The sequence below is a fragment of the Ctenocephalides felis genome, unplaced genomic scaffold (genome assembly GCF_003426905.1).
Source record: "Ctenocephalides felis isolate EL2017-DRISC unplaced genomic scaffold, ASM342690v1 CF-g0.4_SCAFFOLD_03572, whole genome shotgun sequence".
In the NCBI taxonomy this organism is placed as follows: Eukaryota; Metazoa; Arthropoda; class Insecta; order Siphonaptera; family Pulicidae; genus Ctenocephalides; species Ctenocephalides felis.
Window position 1 is genome coordinate 16396504 of NW_020539726.1, and position 26835 is coordinate 16423338.

At 27.3% G+C, this 26835-nt stretch overlaps 1 protein-coding gene across 1 annotated transcript in view; it reads right to left on the bottom strand.

Moving 5' to 3' along the window:
• Window positions 1-26835, bottom strand: part of LOC113388173 (glutamate receptor ionotropic, kainate 2-like) — a 103469-nt gene that overhangs the window by 21260 nt on the left and 55374 nt on the right. The window contains exons 4-11 of the mRNA XM_026625575.1: window positions 25633-25790; window positions 22261-22402; window positions 10346-10513; window positions 8370-8390; window positions 8129-8281; window positions 5268-5486; window positions 2910-3167; window positions 418-590 (exon numbers count right to left, since the gene is read on the bottom strand). Coding sequence (XP_026481360.1) covers window positions 418-590; window positions 2910-3167; window positions 5268-5486; window positions 8129-8281; window positions 8370-8390; window positions 10346-10513; window positions 22261-22402; window positions 25633-25790 — 1292 coding nt within the window. The remainder of the gene's footprint in view (window positions 1-417; window positions 591-2909; window positions 3168-5267; window positions 5487-8128; window positions 8282-8369; window positions 8391-10345; window positions 10514-22260; window positions 22403-25632; window positions 25791-26835) is intronic.

Here is a 26835-nt window from a genome sequence, read left to right on the forward strand (position 1 = left end):
AATGTGTGCATCATGAGTGTTACAAAATTTCTAATAAACATTATTCAAAATTGTTTTCTGATGTATTTATTTTTAATTTAAATGCTATCTCGTACAATAGCAAAAAAGTTTTACTTCAATGGCGTGTGAACCTTACGCGCACTCTTTTCTTTATTTTTCTTTAATTTTTTACTATTTAACTTTCAACTTTTATTCTAGATTTGTATTCAGCGGTGAAATCTACATTAGAAAACATATGCCGCAAACCAATTTAGAAAACCTTCTTTTTCAGGACCTGTGTTATCGATCGTTTTGTTTTATAAATTTTTCAAAATTTGTCATATATGGAGGTAATCACTTAATATATATATATATTAATCATATCCAGATTATAAACACCAATTATAAAACATTAAAATAAAGTATATTTTTTCTTACCGAGCTAGTATGAAAAGAAGCACTGAAACTCCCAAGTAGGCTGTTGCCATATAAATCCACACATCAAGCGACAATGGTGACAAGAATGAGAACAGATTTGGTGGTTGTTTTACTGGTTTTCTGTACAACACACTGATTCCGAGATTCATGAAAGGCATAGTAAAATCCACGACCTATAAAATAATATTTTAGCTGTTAGATTATCAGTTTGCAAGAACAAAAAACATAGTTGTTCATACAATTCATCAACATCGTTTTTACAAGTAGTAGTCAATAGAAATCGAATCTCAAACGAATAAAAACTTGTTGTTGATTTTATTGTCTCATGGAATTTCTCGTTCTAGCAAACAATGAATGAATTGTCAACATAAAGAAATCGAATTGAATAGAAGCTGTATCAGATAAATGCATTCGTTAGTATTTTCAGAAAACTTTGCTATGATTGAGAATTGGTGATAGACTTCAAATCCAATTAGGTAATGTGTAGTAAATCAATTGGTACATTTTAACCACATTAGTTTATGAATACTTGATTATTAAATAAAATAAAATATAAGTAATAATAAATAAATAAAATATAATTAATAATAATATAAGTAATAATTCTTGACAGTAAAAAAAAATCATGCAAATGAACATATACGTACAACTTTATAAAAGGTTTTGTTCATAAATGACTTCATAATGTTCTATTCATAATTTTATAAATGGCGTACCAAAACGTTTAAAAATTGATGTTTGTATGAGCTTAAAAATATTTAAGATTGTATATAAACTATTTTATAAAATGTTTCTTAGTCACATCGTGCAATAAATGACTGAATATTATGATTTTATGGTTTTATAGTAAACAAATACATAATTACGAATTTCGCATAGATTTTTTCAGGTTATAATAATATTAGTTAATAATTCTAGACAGGAAAAAAAGTCATCGAATGTAGTACAATTTCTTGCAAATCATTTAAGAAAAATGTTAAAAACTTATTTTTTTTTAATGTTTCTTGGCCATGTCGTGCGATGTGCAAATATGTCATAAATAATTATAAAATAATTTTTTTTTTTATTTATTTAACTCTATTACTACCAGTAAAAATCATATCATCGGATATAGTACGATTTCTTATTACTAAAAAAAAATCCTGAAATCGACTTAAAATAACTTTTGTGTATAAATTGGAGAAAATAATTTATAACTTACTACATTTTATGAAGAAGAATTTTTAATTAATTATTATGAATAAATAGAGGAAGTTTAGCAGACGATGACTGAAAATGAAAAGGTATGGGTTGTGCTTTTTTGTTTAAAAAAATAATCTGAATGTAAAAAAAATAATCAAAATTATCATTACTAAATTAGTGATTTAAGCATTACAGAAAAATCAAAATAAGGCACGTTCTCTTCACTTTTAAATAAAGTACTGCATCCCAGAAAAGGTTACGAAAAATTGTAGAAGTAAATATATAACAATAACACATTAAAAATAAAAGAAATTAAATTTAGAAGATAAATAAAATGAACGTACAAGAAGTAAAGCATTAACTATCAAATAATGAATTATTCAAATGTGAAAATATTGTATGACATTGCCTAAAATGTTATATAGATCTCAACATATAAATGAGATATTTGAACATGTAAAAATTATAATATATATATATATATATATATATATATATATACATGTAACAATTATAATATATTATATACATATGTATATATACGAGGTGTGTTCAAAAAGAATTACTAATAATTAAATTTCGCGGGTCTGGAGTGTCTGATTGTCAAAATTTTCTTTTTATTGTGTTGGTATACATGCCCCTAAAGTATGATGAAATTTTCAGCTATATTCACTGTTTACTTTGTCTGTGGTAGTCGCTAAGGTTCGACGTGTTTTTCTGAGCTCGGCGATTTTTACAATGGAAGAATTGAAAAGTCAAAGAATTTGTATTAAATTTTGCGTAAAAAATGAAATGAAGTGTTGCAAAGTGCAAAAATTCACCAGATATGGCTCCGTGTGACTTTTTCCTATTCCCAAAGTTGAAGAGACCCATGAAAGGACGGCGGTTTTCCTCGATTGAAGAAAATCGCTGAGAGTGCTCAAGGACATATCAAAAAGTGAATATCAAGGGTGCTTCGAAAATTGGAAAAAACGCTGGCATAAGTGTATTATATCTGGGGGGGGACTACTTTGAAGGGGACCACATTAATGTAGACGAATAAATAAATATTTTTTTGAAAAAACGAAAATTCCGGGTACTTTTTGAACAGACCTCGTATATATATATATATATATATATATATACATATGTATGTATTATTGTGTATTTTATAAAAAGTCAATTATGATAAAGTTCGATGCTCGAGTAAAACTTCATTAATAAGGCGAGTGTGAACAGAATTCGAAATGTATCCGTACTTGATGATGTCTGCTCACGTTACCCAATTAGTAAAAAGGTTCACAACAAAATTAATTCAAAGGCATAATTACCTGTTCCCTTTCATAAGTGATCGTCAAATCAGCAACTGCCAAATCAGCCCTTTGCTCTAATAGCTCCCTCATCATTCCGTCCCATTCCCTTGTTTGTTTATTATATGACCCGTACCTACCATCGGGTGCCAAACGAAATGAAAAATTGAAACCTAATATTTTTGATATCTCATAAATTAAATCTACGGCGTATCCTTCGAATTGGGCGTTTCCACTTAGCTTTTCCGATGAGTCTTTGCGCATACAGTATGGTGAACTCTGGAAAGGAAATGATAAGAATAGTTATGTGAAAAGCTTTTTTATATAGTTTTTAGGGACCACGTCATTTAACAATTTGAAGGTCGAAGCATAGGATACTAAAGCATAAAAGCAAAAGTTTGAATAGTAAAAAGTCATCTATTGAGAAGGAAGGAAAGTAAAGGTAAATTAGAAGTGGAGTTCACATGCCACGGATGTTCGGACACCAAAAATTATTATGTTGATTTTTAGTATTTTTTTAGTTTAAAATTATATTGTCAAAATATAGAATGGTACAACACCGGGATTTCTTGATTCCGAATACCGGGATTCCGGACGATATTTGTCCGGTATTCAATACTGGTATTTATACAAAAATACCGGTATTTCGGGACTACCAGTATTTTGTTAAAAATTGAACTAACGCAATACACATTCACAAGACTTACACTGTGTATGTGTATTGCCAGCTCGGCTCAGCCACGTATGACACATCGACAAGCGGCAAGTTAAAGCAATTGTTTATATATTATATACGATAGCTACCCAATGAATAGAACCCATTTATAAAAAAATATTATTCGACGTGTATTGTTCTTATATCTTATTCGTTATCAATAATTTTTAAGCAAAATATACAATCGACACGATTTAATTTTTCATGTTGTATATTTTCTTGTCAATCATTCGTATTTATTTATTATTTTAATATAACGACAATTCACTAAGTCAAATCATCGAATGATAATATTGGTCTTGGTGGTGGATGACCTATTTCTTATGCGTACATTGCAGCTCCTTAGAAATTTTTTATATCTAATTGAAATTTGATTATGATCTAAATACACTAAACGTGGGTACAATTGTCGACTAATAATGTGCTTCTATTATTATTAATGTATGGTATTGACATTACGAAAACACGAAAGCATTTAGGAAAATTTATGTACCCCAAAGTCTGATGATGGATCTTTGATAAAATCAAAAACAAATGATTGAAATTATATCATTTGCATAGGTTTTAATTGAAATTCGTAAGTCGTGCAAAATGTTTTTTAAAAATGTTACAAATGATAAATCAACTTAAAACTGAGTTTTTTCTTATTTTGTACCATAACCATCAATAATTATTGCTCTCTATAAAAGAATAAGCATTTTATAATTATTTTGCGTGTATAAACATTGTACTGCGTTTCAACTGTAATGTCAGATTAATAATATATTTTTGATATTATAACAAAATCTAAAGTTAGTATTAATGAGATACGTGTTAAATTATTTACAAATGAAATTAGACACAAAATGAATGTTATCATTTATTATTAATGTGACTAAAATGCAAAAAATATGCACATAGAGACAGAAATCAAATTTAATCAGCAAAATCTTGAGACATTTATGATTCGAAAATTTTGTTTGATGTTTAGTTATCATTTAGTATTAATATGACTAAACACAAAAGCTTTGAAATGAGAATTTTAAAACTCTAAATTAGAGTACACAACCAGAAGCAAAAGTTCATGAAAATCTTGAGACTTAACTTTTTATGAAAAACTTATGTTGTCCAAAAATTTTATGTAAATTAGTAATTCTTACATACTGTTGATATGTTGATAATAGTAAAAATTCTATTTGACTATTAAAATTATTACAGAACCAATGCGTTCAGAGCTTTTACTTACTACGTATTTTTTATTATTTTGTCATTTATTTTTTTTATCATTTTTGACTTTGTTGATAGTACATTGACCATTTTCAATTACAATTATTATGCAATATTTTTTTATAATTTTATGTTTCTAGATTTAATAAAAGTTATAAACATAGGGCTCCATATATTCTTATATCTGACAATAATAGTTATAATTTTAATACTAATAAAATTAGTTGAAAGAGAGATTTCCAATTTTATTATCTGCTTCCATAATTTCATGAATAATTATAATAATTATAATTATTATGGAAGTTAATAAATATAATTAGTTATTTATTTGTAGTTAGTTATTTTAAAGATGGAGAAGTGTTAATTATTATTGCAATGTCAATTTGTGGTTGAACACATGCAAAATTTTAATATATTTGTAAACATTATTAAGTATTAAATAAAATATTATTACTTACCAATATAGTCGTAACAATCAAAGTTCTATTCTGTAATATCTCACTAATTTCTTTTTGCGATTCTCTATATGATCTCGTGAAATTCACACCTTGCGTAGAATTCCACGTTCCAATTTGCCGCAGTCCATCTTTACTCAATTCCACGATATCGAGAAGAAAATCGCTTCGGAAACCTTGATGATCAAATTTGATAACACCTGTTAATCCTCGCATCTCCACCTGTAAAGCATATGTATCAAATACATAATCCAAAAGGGAAAAATAATAAGAAATCTATCACAATTTTATCTTTCTCGAGCAATATTGTTCTATTTAATGCAACCAGCTAAGGAGGACATTGCTATGTCTTCTGATGTACTAACAGTGCTAATTTGATATAATTAAACTGTAACTACTTATCGAACAATTAAATCACTGTAACCAATTTAAACACATTATCTCAACTAGTTGTGAGTAGCATTTTGCCTCAAGGTAAGTTTTACTAAATTTCGTATACAACATATAGTCAACTGAATCAATGTGAATTTTATTTTCAGCTATTTAGGTAAAATGTTAACCTTAATTTATGGCAATAGTAAAATTTTGGTCTTTACTAAAAACTGATAATGCGAATTTCAAATGATGTCTTTGAAACATATGTACTTATATTATCTGTAATTGTATAAATTTAATTAATTTGATCTACACATGCCATTTCATCTGTTTCAAGTTTTAAAAATGTAATTTGTAAAAATGTAATTAAGTGTTGACGCCAACTGCAATCAGTAGTGCCTAACACGGTACGTTCATATGCCATGGCATATATTCTGATTGGAATCGCTTAAGAGCGGGACAAAATTTCAAACTTCGGTGAAATTTTATTTTTTCAGAATTTGTTGATTTCTAACGCATTCTACTAATTATAAAAAAATGTCTTGGGTGATCGTCGCTAAATTTTATCGAGTTACATCGAATGGCGATGTATAATGGCGAATCGATCGAGCCGTTTTTGAGAAAAAACTTTTTCCAAATTTGGTCTCATTCGATTCAGAATGACTTGAAACGCGTAGAAAACATATAATTAGCGAATAATTTTTTTTTGACGAGAACAAATTTTTTCTTCTGAATGTTGAACACACAACTTTTTTGACAGGGCAACTTTCACAAATTTTCAGCTAAATTGTTGCTGAATTGTATAATATATTTAAAATACGAAAGTTGGTGCTACATAAAGATGCCAATTTATAATTCAATTTTCAATTGAATAGAGAGTTTTTCATTATTTCAAATATTGCCTGCGATTATTAGGTATATAAGTATTATTTTTTCAACGAATTTTTGAAAACTATTTTACGGCGAAATACAAATTGTGAAAACATTCAAATTTGTTGCGCAGAAACTTGTATGGAAAATATTTTTATGGTATTTTTTCATGGGTGGTAAATTTCGTTTTTAGATGTAACTCGATTTGTTTATTATTGGAAAATTTATTTTGATACCATATACAATTAAACTGTTACATAAGCATTATTATTACTATTATTCTGTAAAATCAATTCATCATCTGATATTGACAGCAGTGAAATGTTCGACACGAGTTCACAAACAGATTAATAAAATATATATAGAATTTTGCTATATAATACGTATCATATAATTGAATTATTTGAACAGTTTGGGGATAAAATAGAAGATTAGTATAGATGACGATTAATACTATCAATTCATATACACATGGATATATATATATATATATATATATATATATATATATATATATATCAATGGTAGCCAGTACGTCAAAAACTGACAAAGTAAATATTTTAATCAGTAAAGATTGAACCAAGAAGATTGCACAAAAAATTACTTATAATTTTTAATTATTATTAATACATAGATAAACAAGTTTATATGCATGCAAAACAAATACCATGTAGAAACAGGATAAATTTAAATCACATATTTTTTATTATATTTTTGTCATATAAATCCATATATATTCTAGATTTGAACTCCTTTAATGCAGATTATTTTAAAACGTCCGGTACTAGGTTCCATTTTTTAAAATCATATTTTTGTTACCAAAGTTTGATTGATAGTATTAATTATTTTTTAGCAAAGGTTGGTTTTTGTTAATTTAGTTTGATTTATAACTTTGTTATCGAACATAAGTTATAATTTAATAAACATTTCGTAAAATATTTTTTGATTTATTTATAAATATTTGTGCGTGCCCGGCACTTGGGGACTTCCGCTTAATTTTCTCCACATTGCACCTGGTTGATCTGCAACTTTGTTTGCAATTTGAAAATCTGAATACGTGTTGGCTAAATACAGTTTTAGTCTAAAAAAATCCAATAGATCATTTAATTGAATCAATTGTTATTCAAGATAGAAATGGCCAGGAAATGATAAAAATTATGAATTTTTAAGTATCAAGCAGTAGAATTACTAGATCGGAGATTTTGTCGATATTTTAATTTTTTTTTTATTTTTTGTCATTTAGCTCTTAATTTTAACTTTAGTTTCGTGTTCAACGGTAAAAGCTACATATGTCGCACGACCAATACGAACAACTTTTTTTTGTTTTGTGGACCTGTGTAATTATACAGGACAGTAGTGATGATAAATGAACATTATCAATAAATTAATTGGATACATTTTGTGAGACGGAATCAACGGGTTTCTAAAAATACTTTGTATGCCGATTAACTGGGATAATCATCAATCAGTTCTTGTATTTTTGGAGTTAATTTCATTTCCTCATTCATATGTTTCATGCTACAAACGTGTCTAATTTTCCCTGTTTTATCCGTACCTATGTACAAAAATAAATTCAATGACATCAAATATTCATTAAATCCTATTCCGATAATACTCACAATTTTCATGTAATTAATTAAACTGTACCCATGGGGCCACGTATCTTGCGCATCACAGGACAGCGGCTGAATATCAATTTGTTGACTCGTGTCCAAGTCGTGAAGGGCTTTTGCAAACAGCAAAACAGCATCGTACATTAACGCAGTTTCCGCCTGCAAAAATAGGTTCCATGTCGAACAATATTTACCGATTTGATATATATGGGTGAAATACAATTCAGGAAAAACATATTGGACTTACCTTGATCACTGTCGAGTTTTCCTAAAACAAATAAAAAAAATTTAGAGAATATTTAATTGTGACGAGAATTAGGACATGCAATATATATAGAAACTAGTAGGGTGCATGGCATCGTGCATTAAGATAAATTGCTGGAATTTCCCGTAACGAAATCCAAAATCTTGGTACGGAACCCAAAAAAAAACACAAAATGTGTACACATTATTAAAATCTCTATAAAATATTTGATAATTTGAAGTACATATGTCCAATAAACATTTTTGACCGCCAAATGACATTTTTTAACTTATTTTTATTGAGAGTCCATACCCGCTGCCTTCCCAAAAAACTAAAACTAGGAATCGAATGTTATTTGAACCATTCAAATCGGTTGATCCGTGCGCCCAAAAACGTGAACGAAAACAAAAATGCGGACACACAAAACACACACACATACATCCATTTTTTTTCTGAGGTATGCCAAAATGTTCAAAAACCTTCAAAACGTAAAGATATGCAAAAATTTTCTTTTTCGATTTTTGACCCATTACTATAACTTATCCTACGGGAAGTTAATAATTACTCGCTAAAAGGGATATATAATCATTTTGTAATTCACTATACTTTGATCTACTTTTTGTATAAGATGATTTCAAACGCTTCTAAAGTGCCACAAGCGACTTATGAAAATAATATTTCTATGTATAACAGCTAACTAAATTTAGCTTATTGACTTTCCGTAGAGTAAGTAGTAGTAATCGTCCAAAAATAAAAAAAAAGGATTTACATATCTTTAAACTTCAGAAGTTTCTGAATATTTAGGCATAGCTTAGAAAAAAATGGATGTGTGTGTGTGACTGAGTGTTTTGTGTGGAAACCATTTTTTGTCTACAATTTTGGACAGACAGATCATTCGATTTGAATAATTCGATAAAGAGACGTGAAAATTAGTTTTTGGTTAAGATTGGTCCAGCCATTTCGGAGATACGAAGCAAAAAAGAACAAAGCATCCGATTTGAATGATTCAAAAAATATTACACTTGTATTAAAGTAATGAAGAATTAGTAAATTTTTTGTGAAGACAAGTTCAGCGGTTTTGGAGATTCAGAAAAAAAGTTAAAAAGCTGTAATTTAACGGTCAAAGGTCATATATTTTCGACAGAATGGATTAATCAACATGAATCGAAAATTAATTAAAAAGTTTCAAGAAATTTAAAAATTATCAAACTTCAAAAAAACCTTCAAAACATTTTAGTTTGCAAGAAATTTTAAGTTTTAAAAAAAAATAGTGAATAATTCAGCATTTTTAGAAGCATTTCTTAGCTTCGAAAAATTTTTAGTTACTTTACTCGAAGTTCAAGTAAAATTTGCCTTAAAGCATGACACCATGCACCGCTATAGTTATTAATAATATTAATGCTATCACTTTTAAAAAAAATTATCGATTGAAATAAATATGTGTCATCAATCGAACATGCATCTATAAACAAATATTATTTATTATTGTCTTTTATTTTTGTTGTTTGTTACAATATTTTTGTATGAATTGAGTGATTCTAACAGTTTTTGAACTTGTGAATTATGAATATTAAGTAAAAAAATTTAGTTAATTTAATTGAATGATCAATAAATAGTAAATTTATCAATATTGTAAGCATTTCATATTCAAAATTAAAATCCATTAAGAATATGTATTTGTTTTATCAGCAGACTTTAGTAGGTACTATTAGTACCGTACTAAAAAATTCTATTAATGAAAGCAATAGATATAATCTGATATTGATAAAAACAATCCAATCAATCCAAAATATATAAAACATCGGTGTCCATATAATAATATTGCAACTGTAATAATTTCACGTTAATCTGCTTTTTGTATTGAACGGATTTGAAACATGATAAAACAATGTATCGAGTGATAACAAAATAATAAATACCGATATAGGGAGATTTAATATAAATTGATTTGTAAATTGGTTTATAAATTGAAATATTACCCGTGTCACAAATGCAGCTGCGTCCAACCTTCTTCCAAGCCTTTGCTCTCCTTGTATCCATTCTCTGACTGCTTTTTGGACATCTGGCTTTTCTGGATCTACCAGTCTTAAGGCTGTGATGTTGGTGCCACCGTATTTAAATTCTTCTAAATCTACTGAGTGAATATCCTGAAAAAAATAGTATATTTTCTATGTTATTTAACAGAAATAATTTCACACAATTAATATTGCAATATTATTTAAAAATTTATGATAAATAAAGAATCTTAAATACTTTTTAACTTCCCGTAGGACAAGTTATAGTAATCGCAAAAAAATCGAAAATGAAAATTTTTATATATCTTTATGTTTCAAAGGTTTCTGAATATTTTGGCATACCTTAGAAAAAATGAATGTATGTGTGTGTGAGTGTTTATGCGTGTGTGTGTGTGCGTGTGTGTGCGGATACAAATTTTCGTCGACGATTTCGGGAACACCGATCAACCGATTTGAATACTTCAAGAAGTATTCGATTTGTATTGATAAGGATTGCTGATTAGTTTTACGGGGCAAAAAGTGCCAAAAATGGTAACTCAGTTTTTAAGAGAACGAAGCGTCCGATTTTGATAATTCAAAAAACATTTTACTTGTATTGACAAGAAGAATTGGTCAAAATTTCATGAAGGCAGGTCTAGCGGTTTCGGAAATCTAATGAAAAAAGTAAAAAAAATGCCATTTGGCGGTCAAAAATGATCATTAGACATATGCACATCAAATTATCTGATATTTTATAGAGATTTTAACAATAAGTATAAATTTTGTTTACATTCCTATGAGTTCCGTACCAATGTTTATCCGTTAGACGCCGACGCGGCGCCTACGCGCTTTGACATTTAGCCTCTATGCAGTTAAAGCAGTACGATTGCTTTGAAAAAAAGTTCAGAATTTCCAATTAGGTCAAAATAAAGAAAATATTTTTTTTTAATAAAAATTTTTTTTTCCAAAAAAATGTAATTTTTTGTCAACTTTATAGTTTTTCAAAATTCTATTTTCTTTAATAATTTTTTTTCAAAAATGTTAATAGTTTTTAAAACAATAATAATTTTTTGTACGGAAAGTTCCAACAATTTGTCTTAAGACACGATGCCTTAATTGCCTTAAGACAGAATTCCACTTACAGCTAGTTACTTTAAGAAATAAGCAATTCACTTAAAAAAATAAGCAAAAAAGTAATATTCTTATTTTGTATAAATACTATTGTAAGTCACAAAATACTTGCGATTAATGCCCCTTTATAACTGGTACATATAACATAAGTTTTTATATTTTTAATTTGAAGCAAAAACACTGAAAAAGGGATATTTTAATCTGAAAACATATTTAAATCTTTGTTTTACCGCCCATGTTCTTTTACCACTGTGCTATTACAAACTTTACAAATGTTACCCGATTTTATTAATATGCCAAATGTCATTCGAAAGTTTATATAAAATTTTTGCTCACAGAGTTGAGTGAGATGTATTTAGATTATAATTATTATAAATTGTGTAAATATATATTCACAAAATTTAAATTCCAAGTTTTTGCGAAAAACATAACTAAGACCATAATAAAAGCATTAGCCAGTTCTCATAAAAATATTGTCGTTAATAAAAAATATTACAATACTGACTTGGAACCCTTTGTTGTTTCATATAAAGTTGCATTTTTTATTGTATTATAAGTTATTAGAAGGCATTTAGATTTTCGAAGTAAAGTAAAAATTATTACTATTTCATGAACTTTCATAAGTACTTTAAAAATGTGTTAATAATAAAATTGTATAACATTATATTCAAATAATATAAGATTGTGTTCAGAAAATTATTTAAAAAATTTATCTTGTTAAAGTAGCAAAAAATATTGTCGAAATAATAAACGTTAACAAATGGGATTATAATTGTAATACCTTAAATACGAGATTTTGTTAACAACTCTACTAACAGCTACTATTTTAAAATGCAATTCAAATTATATTAGTTTGTTCATATATGAGATTATGTTCGAAAAATTATACAAAACATATAATTACTACAAATTAACTTTAATAATCCAGAAATGTATGAATGCAAAAATGCAGTGATTTTTTTTAGAGAAAGGTATTTTTTTGCGAAAAACCATTTACTAAATAAAAAACATTAATAAAATCGTATACCATATTAATATCACTATTATTTTATTAATTCATGTTAATATCATAAAGATTGTGTTGAATTCAATTGTGTAATATGCGATCTTAACCAGAAATTCAAGTAATATTTTATATTGATGCAAAAATAAATAGTGATTATTTCTTATGTATTTGTATTTATATAGGATGTCCAGTAGTCAACCTATTATAAGAAGTTTGCATCAAACAAGTTTTTGATTTCACAAATCTACATTTGCATAGTCTAGTAGTTTTACTTGCTTTTGAATACGTTTATTTTTGTCTCTTAAGTAATATTTATGGGTCCGTTTAAACTTTATGTAAATCCAAGTAATTAATTTAAAATTAAAATTGAGATACGCTATGACGAATACGGAATTTCACAGTAGCATAGATAAGGAACGCATTAGCAAACTATGCACGAACGTAGCTACTAGTGATGTGCCAAGTCGAATCAAGTGATTCGAATCATTCGAATCAAGCCTTTAACGACTTGATTCGAATCAGATTTTACTTGATTCGAATCAACTCGCATCAAGCCGCGAAATATTTACTGTGATAAAATATGTATTTTTTCATAAATATAAAATTTTTCATAAATATAAATATAAAAAAATGTTTTAATTTAATTCAATATTATAATAATATAAAAAATAAATATCATAAATATAAAAAATAAATAATGAATTAAATCATGCGAGCCACCCGACTTTAATATGCTTAAATGTATCAGCCAACTCCAATCGTCTTTGTGTGACTTTAACCGCATTCATCGACTAACTATATCATCCGACTTCATATGACTCAAACCGAATCAAGCGGCGATATGAGTTGTTCCGACTTCATATGAGCCAACTCGAATCAAGCGGCGTTATGAGTTGTTCCGACTTCATGAGCCAAACCGAATCAAGCGGCGTTACGAGTTATTCCGACTTCAATTCTGATTCGAATCATCCCGACTTCAAGCCGTTCGAGCGATATGAGTTAACCGTATGGGCGATACAATGCGTCGTCGTTCTTGTGTGTTTATTTATTTTACGGAGCGCTGAGAGCGATTTTATTCGTGAAATATCAATACCAAATTTTGATAATAATTAAGTGTTTTAGATTTTAAATGTTATCAGAATAAACCACTCGAAATTATGAAACGAGTTTCGGGAATCTTTCAATATAATTCTCTTTTGAAACAATACTAAACACCAGAAAGTCAGTAAATAATATGTTAACTTCTGATTATGTAAGTAATGGCAAATTCACATTAATGAAATTAACTTTCAGCTCTCAGTTTAGATGCGATCCTTTACTGATTACATAGTAAAATAAACAATCGACCCATGATTCCAAATATTATTTTATATGCTTTAGTGATGCACAATTGTTTGGTAATCTATTATTGTAAATTAATTTGAAGATATGTTTTAGCCGTCCTCAAAATTACATCATTTTTAATAATTTTCAGAATATACTTTTTGATAGTGATTTATGTTTACAATTTCTACTTTGTCGGTTATATTGGTTAAACTGACAATTTTGATTATAAATTTGGATCACTTTTACTAAATTAATACATCCATGATTTTTTTTTGTCCATATATATACTTGATTCGAGTTGATTCGAATCATGATTCGAATCAGGTTTTTTTCTGATTCGAATCATTCGAATCGGGAATTTTTCGAGTCGGCACATCACTAGTAGCTACTATCATTTTGCGAAACTGCCTTACAACAAGGACTCTCGAATAGTTCTAAGATAGTCACTACGTATATATGGCTATCAGATTTAAGCACTTTGAATACACCAAGTTCGAGATGCCAAAATGTAACTGAGAATAAATAGATATTTTTGAAACTTAATCATATACAAGCTAGAGTCTTTTGACCTGTATTGGCTCAATATTTCCAATTCTAGCTAATATTTAATTAATTATCTACCAAATAGCTGTATTCGATTATGCTGTATTATATTATACATATAAATGCCATTCTGTTACATCTACTTATTAAGATGAAAAATAGCCCACGTATCTTAAGTTGAGCTAAATTAGATGCATCTTTGAGTGAAATATCCCTTTCAGCATCCCAATATATATTAATGGATTACATGCATAAGAGTATTTTTGGACTCTCTGTAATTATACTGTAAAACCAAACAACATACATCAGTACCCATAACACATTGCAAGCGACCAACCATCGAAAAATGATCAAAAAAATTCTTAGTTATTGTCTAAAATAGAAATAGTATCCATTCAATAGAGCGTTCTGGGTCTTATTCTGTACTGTGCTCCAATTTACATAAAAATATGGAATTATGTCTATCTTGCCCTTAAGCTCAAATGTGAATATGGGAACAGTTTGGACACCCTGGGGGATAATAACACCCCTTTTTTCTGATATAATTTTTATTTTCAAAATACCGTCAGATATCGATAGAAGGACTAATATTAGGTGAAAATGCTTTATAAAGTTTTCATCATATTTAAGTTACTGGCTATTAACAATTTGTATTTTGACGTTTATCTAAGAATGTAAGAATTAGTTATATCGAGATGTTTAAAAAGTAAGTAACCTTTTATAGATTTTTTTAATTAGCTAAATATTTATATATCTATATGGACACATATTTGTATAGATATCTTGATTAACTTAACATACATACGTTTTTTTATGGAGAATGTGTAAAATCGTTCGAAGAATGCTCTCATATGTGTGATATTTATGAAATTGGTAGTAATATTGTTATGTTATTCTAGATTTTTATTAATTTTTTTATATAATTAAATCACATTTAAGAACAAATTTAATTTATAACATTGATAAAATATAATATAACATATTGTTCAATGTGAACAAAATTTATAACTAGATTTAAATTTTTGCCTTATCACAAGTAGCATAAGGTGAACTTGTCGATATGTGTGAATAATTTAAGACCTAAGAATGAATAAAAAATGAGAATTATTAACTACAAATTTATAGTTGTGATTATAAAATTTTGAACAGTTTATATTCAAAACAACATTATTATTCCTAATTTTTAAATCTTGTAAGCTTTCAAATAAATGATTGTATGACTATAATATTTAATACACAGTTTAAAGTCATGAATGCTGCCGGTATGCATGTTAAATTAAAATAACAATTTTTTTAATAATTAATTACAAATCAAGTGCCTCACCAATTTTCACTTAAAATCAATTGATACGATTCCTTACTGATTTTTCAAATAGTTTTGGAATTTTCAAAATCTGTTCAGAGTTGTTGAATTATTCTTTTTGTGTATACCACAAACTGTTATTCGTTCTTTATAATTTCTTACTTAATAATCTATATCTATTTCACGATATATTATTGCTTTGTATGCATTTTGGACTATGTATATATTTCTAGTTATCAATTACAACGCAAACGCAACAGTGACAAATGTCAGTAATTATTAAGTTATTTCGTAAACTAACTACATCAAACTATAACTAACTAATTTGTAACTAATATACGACGAATGTAATATATGAATTGATGCGATATGCGAAATGAACATACATTATGACTATATATATATATATATATATATATATATATATATATATATATATATATATATATATATAAAGTCCTAAATAAGCCCAAAATGGTAATTTAGTTTTTGAGAGAACGGAACGTCCGATTTGAATAATTCACAAAATATTTTATTCGTATTGACAAAATTAAGTACCGTTTAATTTTTTGCGAATACATGTATAGCGGCTTAAGACATCGATTGAAAAAAGTAAAAAAAAGCCATTTGGCAGTCAAAAATGATAATTAGGCATATGCACATGAAAATTTTCAGAAAAATTCAAAGTTGAAAGAAAAGAAAAAAGTTCAAGAAATTTCAAAATATAAAAAAGAAAAATTATATTTTTCAAAGAAGCCATATTTTTAAAAGAATTCAAAATTATCAAAAATCTCATTATGCAAAGGTTTTAAAAAATGTCAAAATTTTAATTTTTGGTACAAGAAGTTCAAGCAATTTCTCTTAATTTATTTATATAGTTTATTTTTTAGTACTTTAGGTAATTATTTTCTTATTTCTTCAAATTCATTGATACTTGTTATGTTTTTAATTTAGAATCCAAAGTTTTGATTAGAATTTTCATGTTTAGAAGATTTTCTCCTAGTTAGTATAAATTATTTTTATTTATAGTTTTTTGTTATTATATTTAACAAATATTTTACTTTACTAGAAGTGGATTATAATAGCACACACCTGATCTCGGATTTAGTGTGAACAAATATTTATATAATTCTAATTTGAAATATTTGTTGCCTAGTTATAAGTATGTCGGACTAAGCTCCAGAGTATATATATATATATATATATATATATATATATATATATATATACTCCATACAGCGACGGTGCCAACAATAGAAGCTGATACCAACTGTGGAGGCAAATCAGTAAAAGAGATGAAGACTTTTGATGTTTTGATGTCCATTGATTACTAAAGTACTGACTGACTGAACTATATTAATGTAAACTTATTGAAAACTTGATGACGAGTGAACTCATACAGATCTTAACTCATACTCGTCTTGACTAATACTGATTCATACTGACTGACTGAGAAATGAACTAAGAATTAACAACGATTTCATCATCTTGTAGCTTGTATATTCCTTATCGAAATGACGTAATCATTTCTAGAATGCCTTTTCGAACTTGTTCAAATTCAGAAACTACGCTTTTCTTATTTGTTAAGGTGCAGTTTGTGGTTTTGCGGTTAGAAAGCCTTGCAAAAGTCCGTTATTTTTAAGCACGTGTTGTCCGAACCTTATCGTCCTTACCGTGCTTATATCGAACATACAATGTAACAGCGTGATTCATGAAGGATACTGCGTTGTTCGTATTCGGACCGTTATAAAGTATTTTATATTATTTATAATTATATATATATATATATATATATATATATATATATATAATATATTATATATAATATACACATATATATATATATATATATATATATATATATATATTATACTTATAAACAAAAAAATGTTATAAAATTTATATCTATTATATATATATATATATATATATATATATATATCTGTGTATGTGTGTGTACATATAAAACTTTCTTCTCCGAATGCATTCAATAACGGAATGTGCACCAGCAGACTTCTTCGCAGAAATATTTACAATTTTCTTGCAGCATTATCATGCGCTTGTGTGAACAGAATGATACATACTTCTGTAAAGAAACATATGGAAACTATCGTCGCACAAGATGATTTTATATCACACAAAAGTTAACTTTCGCATCCTAGATATAATGTTGGCAAAATCCTAAGATATCTTTTTCAAAAGTTAAATCCGATATCGAAATTGAATCTCGCCAATTATAATCTCTATCTCCAGTGGCACTTTAAACTTTAGCCCCTTGAGACTTAATACAGTCGCTTTATGGAAACTCGATGGCTTGAAGCATTGTGAAACAAATCATAAACGCAAGCAAAACAATTTGTGCAATTTCATTGTGAATCTTAGAAGGCAAAATCTCGATTATGTACAAGTGAAAATTAATTAAAGCGCCAGATATATAATTTAAGATCGTAGTTCTCCTTGCGGCGCAAGATTTCTGGAACTATAGTAGTGAATGTAAATTAAAACTGTTTTAATGATTAAACGTGGCGAATTGTTCTTGTGAATAAAAATGAGTTGCATGTGGTAATAGGTGATATTAGAATCCAGTATTTATTAGTACCTACAAGAAATTCAATATGTATATCATTTCATCAGATAGATGTGTAAATGAATTTCATAAAATGCACATAAAACACAAAGTGAACAATATATTGCATTTAGTAAGTCGGTAGATAGATTTCACTTGCAGATAACAAAATCAAAAAAAATATGTTCATCTACAATTATTTTGAGCGGATTCTCTACGGGTTTAATTAAATTATAAGGGTTCCATCTAAATATGAACATTTAGAACTGGTATCCTTTGACTACATCAAAATTCTCATTACCAGCACTTTCTAGAACGGCTATTTAAATTTGTGGAACGTAGCTATTTCAGCTATCTACAGCATGTTCGGTAGATTAAGCATTTTCAAGTGTTTTGAAGTAACCACATCAGCTTTAGTATTATGTGAGATACTATTAGAACACCAAATCCGTACATTTTAGTTTGATAAAATATTTACAACAGCAATATCATAAGTCCAATTATCGAGTCAAATCGTAAGAATTTAAACAATAAATAAATGTAATTATTTCGACAGAGTATTAAGATGATACAATTGAATTTATGTAGTTCATGGAGCTATCTAAAACAGGGGTAATTAGTAACAGGCATTTTTAAATAAGATCTTAAATAAATCATATTGCAATATTTTTTATCTCTATTAACATGCAAACGTTCCTGCATCATAGCTACTGTCCTGGAGGCTGACGCCATAAACAGAACTGTGCAGGTCCGTCATTTTTGACAGGTAATATAAAATCGATATATTATAAAATTTAGGTTTGTTCAATATTGACTAACCTTCAATTATATATATCTTATTTCGTTTAAAGTTCATCAATGTTTCATAATGTGTAACAATTTTTATGACTGCAAAATTGTTTAAATAGTTATCTTGATTGAGTTACAAAAATGGAGCCTAAGTTGAAACAAAACCTTGGGACTAGTTATAATATACAAAAATTAAAACAAGATTGATAGAATTTTTATTTTGTTACACTATATCTTTTATTTTTATTATGGTAATAATTGTGGATTACGTTGATTTATCATATAAGTTTATATTATAAAAGACATTACTTATTTTATTTCATTTGTAATAATTATAATTTGCATTGATTTATTAAAAGAATTATTTAGAAACATGTCAATTTTATTAACACTAAGAAGAGAATGAATTTTTATAGTATTTCTGTCGATTTTTGTCGTTGCTACGTACCCTGGCACTTTTTCTAGAAAATGATTAATTGTGAAATAATGAACAACAATAGTGGAATTATCCTTACTTGATGCGGTGAAGGAGTTAGAGCAACCATTTATTTTATTTCGTAAAAATATATTTAGTGGATCTCAAGATGTATTAGTTAAGAAAAACTGTAACAACAAGTCCCTTGCTCCTCTATACCTACTAAATTAAATAATTTTGCGCTTAAATCTGAAGGTTTTGTATGCCACAAATCTTTACATTCCAAAATAATGATTTTGAAATAATAACTCATGCCATACTAAATTTTAAATAATTACCTTATATACTATTGCTATTTATACATCCAAGTCAACTTTATTTCAAATAAAGTTGTATAACACAAGTTAACCTGTCAATGACTAAAAACTTCAGATGAAATTAAAATAGTAACAGAGGAAACCAAAAACTTGTAAGAAATGAACTATTACCACACTAAAATAAGAGTTTAATACAAGTCTAAAAAAATGAAATGTTTAAAAAGTCGAGATGCATTACGCTGTTTGCTCTCAATGCGGTTAGTATTTTAATTAAAAAAACTTTAAATTATAAAATTTTAATTAAAGAAACACTCAGCGTTGCAAGAAGTTGAATAATTGTTCTGAATTAATAATAAAAAGCAATAAATATGAATTATAAATAAGAAATAATAATTGAGAATAAATAAATTATAAATATAAAATAATATATGTTTGATAATATTACACATTTATTTTAGTTGAATTATGTCTTCACGTATTGATTATATACTTACTTTGTTGATGATAATGTAAATAGCCTTTTAAATTCGGCATCATTTGCCTGAATTTTGTATTTTAGTTTTTCTAAATCCATATCGTACTAGGGGCTATGATATGATGTAAATTTTGTCACTACAAAAATTGTTTTTAGATTTATTTTGCGACAATCCAATAAGAAAATGCAACATATGCAAGGGAAGTAACAGCTGATGACGCCGAAGGCAAGCAAAATCTTTCTCTGATATATTCAATGAAAAATAAATACATTTGCAATATCTAGATTTATATATGCACATTGAATATGCATGTTTAAAACAAATTCGCTATAGAAAACTTAAAAAAATGTATGCATATAGCGGTATTCAAAAATAAAATTCACTATCACACAATTTTTTTGACTGACTTAACTCATGGCAGAATGTACAGTATTTTGGAACATTTAAACAAAATTTATTATATAAAATCAACAGAAACCAATATTTTAGATTCTACATTAGCAAAAAATTGCATGTATATAATACGCACACGAAATCTTGAAATTGGCGTTTCTTGTAAATGAATATGAACAAAAATGTACTATGAATAAAATTTAGAAAATTGGCTGCTAAACTTGTAAAATAATTTACATTATCATAAATAAAATAAGTTCTAGAATCAAATGTATGATATTTGATACAACTGTAAAGGCTGTAATAAAGTTCATAAAAAATTGATGAAAATTACAAATACCGGTATTTGCTTTCTCAAATTGTTTCTTTAAAGTTTATATAACAAAATAAAAATTTAAATTTGTGATAATGAATTTCGATCACTCCAAACCGAATTTACTAAATAAAATAAACTAAAACCAGTGTCTTGGATTCTACGATAAGCGAAAAATTAAAATTAAAAATCGCACTTGAAATCGTGAATATGGTAAAAATGTATCTGAACATCTATAAGGGAAATTAAGTGAACGAAGAGATTTTAAAACGTAATGATATGAGCAAGATATATATATATATATATATATATATATATATATATATATATATATAATTATTTATTTAAAATCATTTTATTTTATTAATTTTCCGTTGAGTACATTATGATAATTGCAAAAAAATCAAAATTTTCAAAATCAAACGTAAATTTTTGAATATCTTTACGTTTTAGTGGTTTCTGAATATTTTTGCACACCTCATAAAAATTTATATGTATATGTATGTGTGTGTTTGGAAACAATTCTTTGTCCACGATATGAGGAGCACATATCAACTGATTTGAATAATTGAAAAAACATTCGATTTTTGTTGATGGGGGGATGCGCTGGAGATATGAAGCAAAAAACGCGAAAACAACCAGTCTTTGATACAACAGCACATCTAATTGGAATAATTAAAAAAACTTGTGACTGGTTTTAACTAATGACTGAGTAAATAATTGATTACTTTTTTTGCAAAGTCTGGCGGTCTCAAAGATTCGGAGCAATAAGCACAAGGAATATTAGTTTTTGATATAACGGCGCATCCGTTATATCATATTCAAAAAGCATTTTGATTGTGTCCACGGTGTTAAAATATTTAAAATATTTAAAATTTTGATGATAATTATTTTTATTTTGCGAATGGATAATTTCTGAAAGAGAAGTTCCAGATTGCCTTTTAGCACAATGCAGTCACTACCCGTTTAAAAAAAGTTTAAATCCAGTTTATTTATTAAAAAAAAAATCAATTCTGTTTTCCAACACATCGTTTTAGCCAGTTTGACCAGTTTATAAAAATTTTCGAAGTAAGAGAATGTAAAATTCACTGTCATGTTTGAAAAATTGTTAATGAACACAATTCATTAAAAAATATAATAAAAATATAATCGCAATTACGATCCAGAAATCATCAATAAACGTCTGCAACGGATTATCATAATGACATTTCAAATACAATACACAATATTAAATAGAACATGCAAAACATTCAAAATACAAAATACCATATTATTCAGTACAGAGATAATTAATTATAGTAATAAATGATAAAATTAATTACCAGTGACGTGATTAGATAGCTATGATAATCGCTCATCATTCCTATCTGTTGAGCTTGTTTGAGAACATCGTATATTCTATCGGTTGAACAGTCTAACACGATATGTGACTCTGCAGAATTCTTGATTTGCTTAAGCAATGGTCTGAAATTATACAACGTATATATTAGAAATGTTCCATGAAATCTGCAAGATAAATATCTCATTAGCAACGAGGATAATTTCACAAAAACAAAATATTTCATATGATTCAGGATGAGAAAGTTTCTGCAGCCGACGTAATTGTAATAATATGGTAGGTATGTGGAAAGCTTCATTTGCATTAAGGCTTAAGAAGAGGATAAAAACGACTATAATAACGTAAAAAACGTTGTTAATGCACTATTTTCTACATAAAAAGATACTATTTCAATGTTTTCACATATCTATGTTATTTTCAGAGATAAAATTTGTTATTGCTTTTATACAAATTTCGAAAGTGTTTATTATAGACAAATTTAATATCATATGAGTCATTATATGAATACGAGACGTCACTAATGCAATATTTTCAATTGAAAAATGCAGAATTTAAAATTATGCTATACTTTTTGTAGATATAATTAACTTGCCGTAGGGTAAAGATTAGCAATCTCAAAAAAAAATCGAAAATACATTTTTTTCATATTTTTAGGTTTCGAAGGTTTCTGAACATTTTGGCATACCTTAGAAAAAATGTATATGTATATGTAAATGTATATGTTTGTGTTTGTGTGTGTTTTTTCGTCGACGATTTTAGGAACACGGGTCAACCGATTTGAATATTTCAAAAAACAGTCTATTCGTATAGATAAGGAGACGTGCTGAGTGAGACTTTTGGCAAAGGTAGGTCTAGCCGTTTCGCAAATACCGGGCAAAAATGACCGAAATTGATTTTTTGAAAGAGCGGAGCGTCCGATTTGTGTGAATCAAAAAACATATTATTTGTATCGAAATGAATTTTTGGGAAACGTAAAATTGAGGTAAATCGAGTAAAAGAAGTAAAAAAACATGCAATTTGGTAATCAAAAATAATCATTAGACATATGCACTTCAAACCATATTGTAGAGATTTTAATAGTAAGTATCGATTTTGATCATATTTTTATGGAATCCGTAATAATGTGTGTCCGTTAGACTGCGACGCAGCGCATACGCGCTTCCATATTTATCCCTATGCATCTAAATATAGCTTCCATTGCTTTGAAGAAAGTTCAAAATTTCAAAAATAATTTAAAACATAAAACATTTTTTTTTCGAGGAAACCATTCTTTTCAAAAAAGTCATTTTTTTAAATAATTTTAAAATAATCAAAAATCAAGTACATTTAAGGTTTAAAAATATTATATTTAAAAAAAATTAATGTTTGGTACGGAAAATTCCAGCATATTGCCTTAAGGCAGGATGTCATACACTACTAGTTTAATATTATTTTTGCAGTAACTTAAATTCGAAGCTATAACTGTATTTTGCTCTGATTTGGAAATTTTTGGTTCATAAATTTATTATAGACTAATCTTGTATAATATCTTGTATAATTCGTATAAAATTATATATTATATTATCTTTTGTTCAATACCAATATTACTTTGAAGGCAGAATGTTTTAATTTAAATTTTTATTGTTGCTTTTAAAACAAATATTTAAACATTAGAGGCACATTTTGATTCAATAAAAAAATTAAAACGATTTTGACGTCTCAATTTGGTTTTTCTGAATTTAATTGAATAAAAGTTAAATTGTGTTGGTGCTGATGTTAATCTTCGAAAAGTTCAATTCGAATATATGGATCAAACGTAAAATCTAATATTTCAATTCAACATGCGGTAGGTATAATGTGAAAAACTAAAAAAAATCTTTTCCGGCAATATATCATGCTCGTTCAATTTGGCCGATGTTTTTTTTCCTTTCGTTTGCTCATTTAAATACAAGGAATAAATCGAAGTGGATTAATTCAAAAAAACCTAAATTGAAATTTGCCCTAAAAGTCTACATAAACTTTATAAATTAAGACACGTCTGATCAAATATATATGGTCAATTTTATTTTCCGACTAATATTTTTTAAATCGTTCAAATGATACAAATAATGCGATGAAAGGTTATAACAGTAAAATCTTAATCTTCTAAATATCATTAAATCTTTAATTAATTATGATTATTTTGGCTCAGAACAAAAGTAGCATTGTTGCTAGAAAGTAATCTAATGTGGGTATAAGCAAATGTAATGAACATATTTTTATATGTTTCAATAATCATATTTTAGTAAATTACTTTATATAATTTAATAAATTTATTTATTAAAAACTAGTAACTATTTAAATATACAAACGTTTTCATGCTCTCCTATCTGTATTGCCACATATTTTCAAGCTAATACTACCGAAACGATTTTAAAATAGTTCGAATCATATTAATTGGGAATGATACTGATTAGTTTTAAGTGCAAATCTACCGAGCCGTTTTCTTGTAATTAACTGTTGAAAAAAATATCAAGTCGATTTTTATCGAACTTTTTTTGGCGATATATATCATAGTCTTATAGAACTTACTGAAATATTACGACCTTAGGATAAGTAGTTTAATTTTTAAAATTCATCTAAGTTTGAGAAAATGAGAAGCTTTTTGACGTGTGTTAAAATTACTATTAGACAATTTACTTGGTAAAACGATAGAGTACTTAGTCTTAATGAACATACTAAATCATTAAAGTCCTACGGAAACTGGTTCAATTATAAATATTATTGATTTTTGAAAATTTGCTTTTAGAAAATACTCCGAGTTAATGTGTTCGTTTGTTTGCAATGATATGTAATAAATCCACTAGGAATACTTACACATATCGGGAAGTTCATGTAACTCAAGGCAAAATACCAATATCAACTAGTTATATTAAATTTTATATATGCAAAATATAATTAGTTGCATAAAATAATATTATGGCAAAATATAATATATGATATATGTTCAATGAATATCTACATAATGATAAGTTTTCTGATGATTTGTTCATTGGAAGTATCATTACTTTAATTTTCTGATTAGTCACTTCATCTTTTGTCGCAAGCATAAAAAATCCAAATGTTTATTTAGCATCAATAATAATATTGAAACATTTCACGTATTGTGTTAAAAAAGGTCGAGTTCAAGTTTTTTGCTCTTCATTTTTGTTCCAAACGCAATAATCATCTAAATCCAGCCTGACGACGCAGATATCTTAACCCAAAAGTTTTATTTCTCCAAAAAGTTATCAACTCCTAATTCTATATTAATCGACAAAATAAAACATTTCATCAGAAGCTTATAAGAATTTATGACATTTAATTAAGATTTAATTAAAAGGATAGCAAGTTTTACCTGTGATCTGATCCTTCGCCGAGTTGATGTACGGCAATCGGAAACTCCGATAATCCATGAGATTTAAGAAGTTCCTGAAGTCGTACTAGGCCTTCGTTGTTCTCGTAAATAATCGTGAAAGTCCTCCAGCCCCAAGCCTGGACTAAGTCCACATAGGCCTGCGGAAAGAAATGAAGAATAATTACTTATGTGTCTATAATACAAATTCGTGGTACAGATATTTGAACATATAAATCATTAAAACTTGGATGAAAACACAAGGTTAATATAAATTCAAATAAATTTTGTACAGATGATTTATGTGTCTACAGCAAATAACTGATGCTCAAAGATTCAAAGTTCTTGAGCATGGGTCAAATATTGAAGCAATATAATTTTAGTTATAATATTATGCAAAATAACTTTTTAATACAAATATACTCATTTAAAACATTTTTCTTAAACATTAATCTTAAGACCATAACATTTCGATCTAATTAATTCAAATGGAAATTCAGTTTCTTTTAAAATTATCATGATATAGGTTTAAAATTCTAGTACAGCTCATTGTTTCAAACTTTATTGAATTTTTATAATTAAACCAAGTTTTGTAGGCCCATAATATTTTAGGATGTTCATCAAGACCATGAACTCAATCATCATACAAAGTTTTATTAATATCACAAAAAATTTCAACAATTACTTATGGAAAAAAAAATTTTAAACTTTCAAATTAGGTTATTTAGGATTTTTTGCGAAAATGTGGACAAAAAGTTTTATAGTTTTTATCAAATTCGAGAAATGAGTTTGCAATACTAAAAACTTTTAATACTTTAATGAATTTTACATACTTAAGCCAAGTCATGTAGGCTCAAAAGTATGTCAGGATATACATCATTAAAAAATTTCAACAACTACTTATGGAGAAGTGTGTTTAGGATTTTTTGCGAAAATGTGGACAAAAGGGTTTTAAGAAATGACTTTGCAATACTAATCATCACAAGTTTTATCCAGTATTATCGAGTTCTTTTCAATTTTCGAAACCGGTTCAGTCGTTTTTAAAAAATCGCCGATGAGAGGTCAAATTTTCGTTCACATACATACATACACACATACTTTTGCCTATATTTAGATCCAATCGGAATATATAGTAAAAAACTAACTTTTCTTTCAGAAAGTTAGTAACACATTCTATCTTTATAAAAGCTCATTTTTAAAAATGCT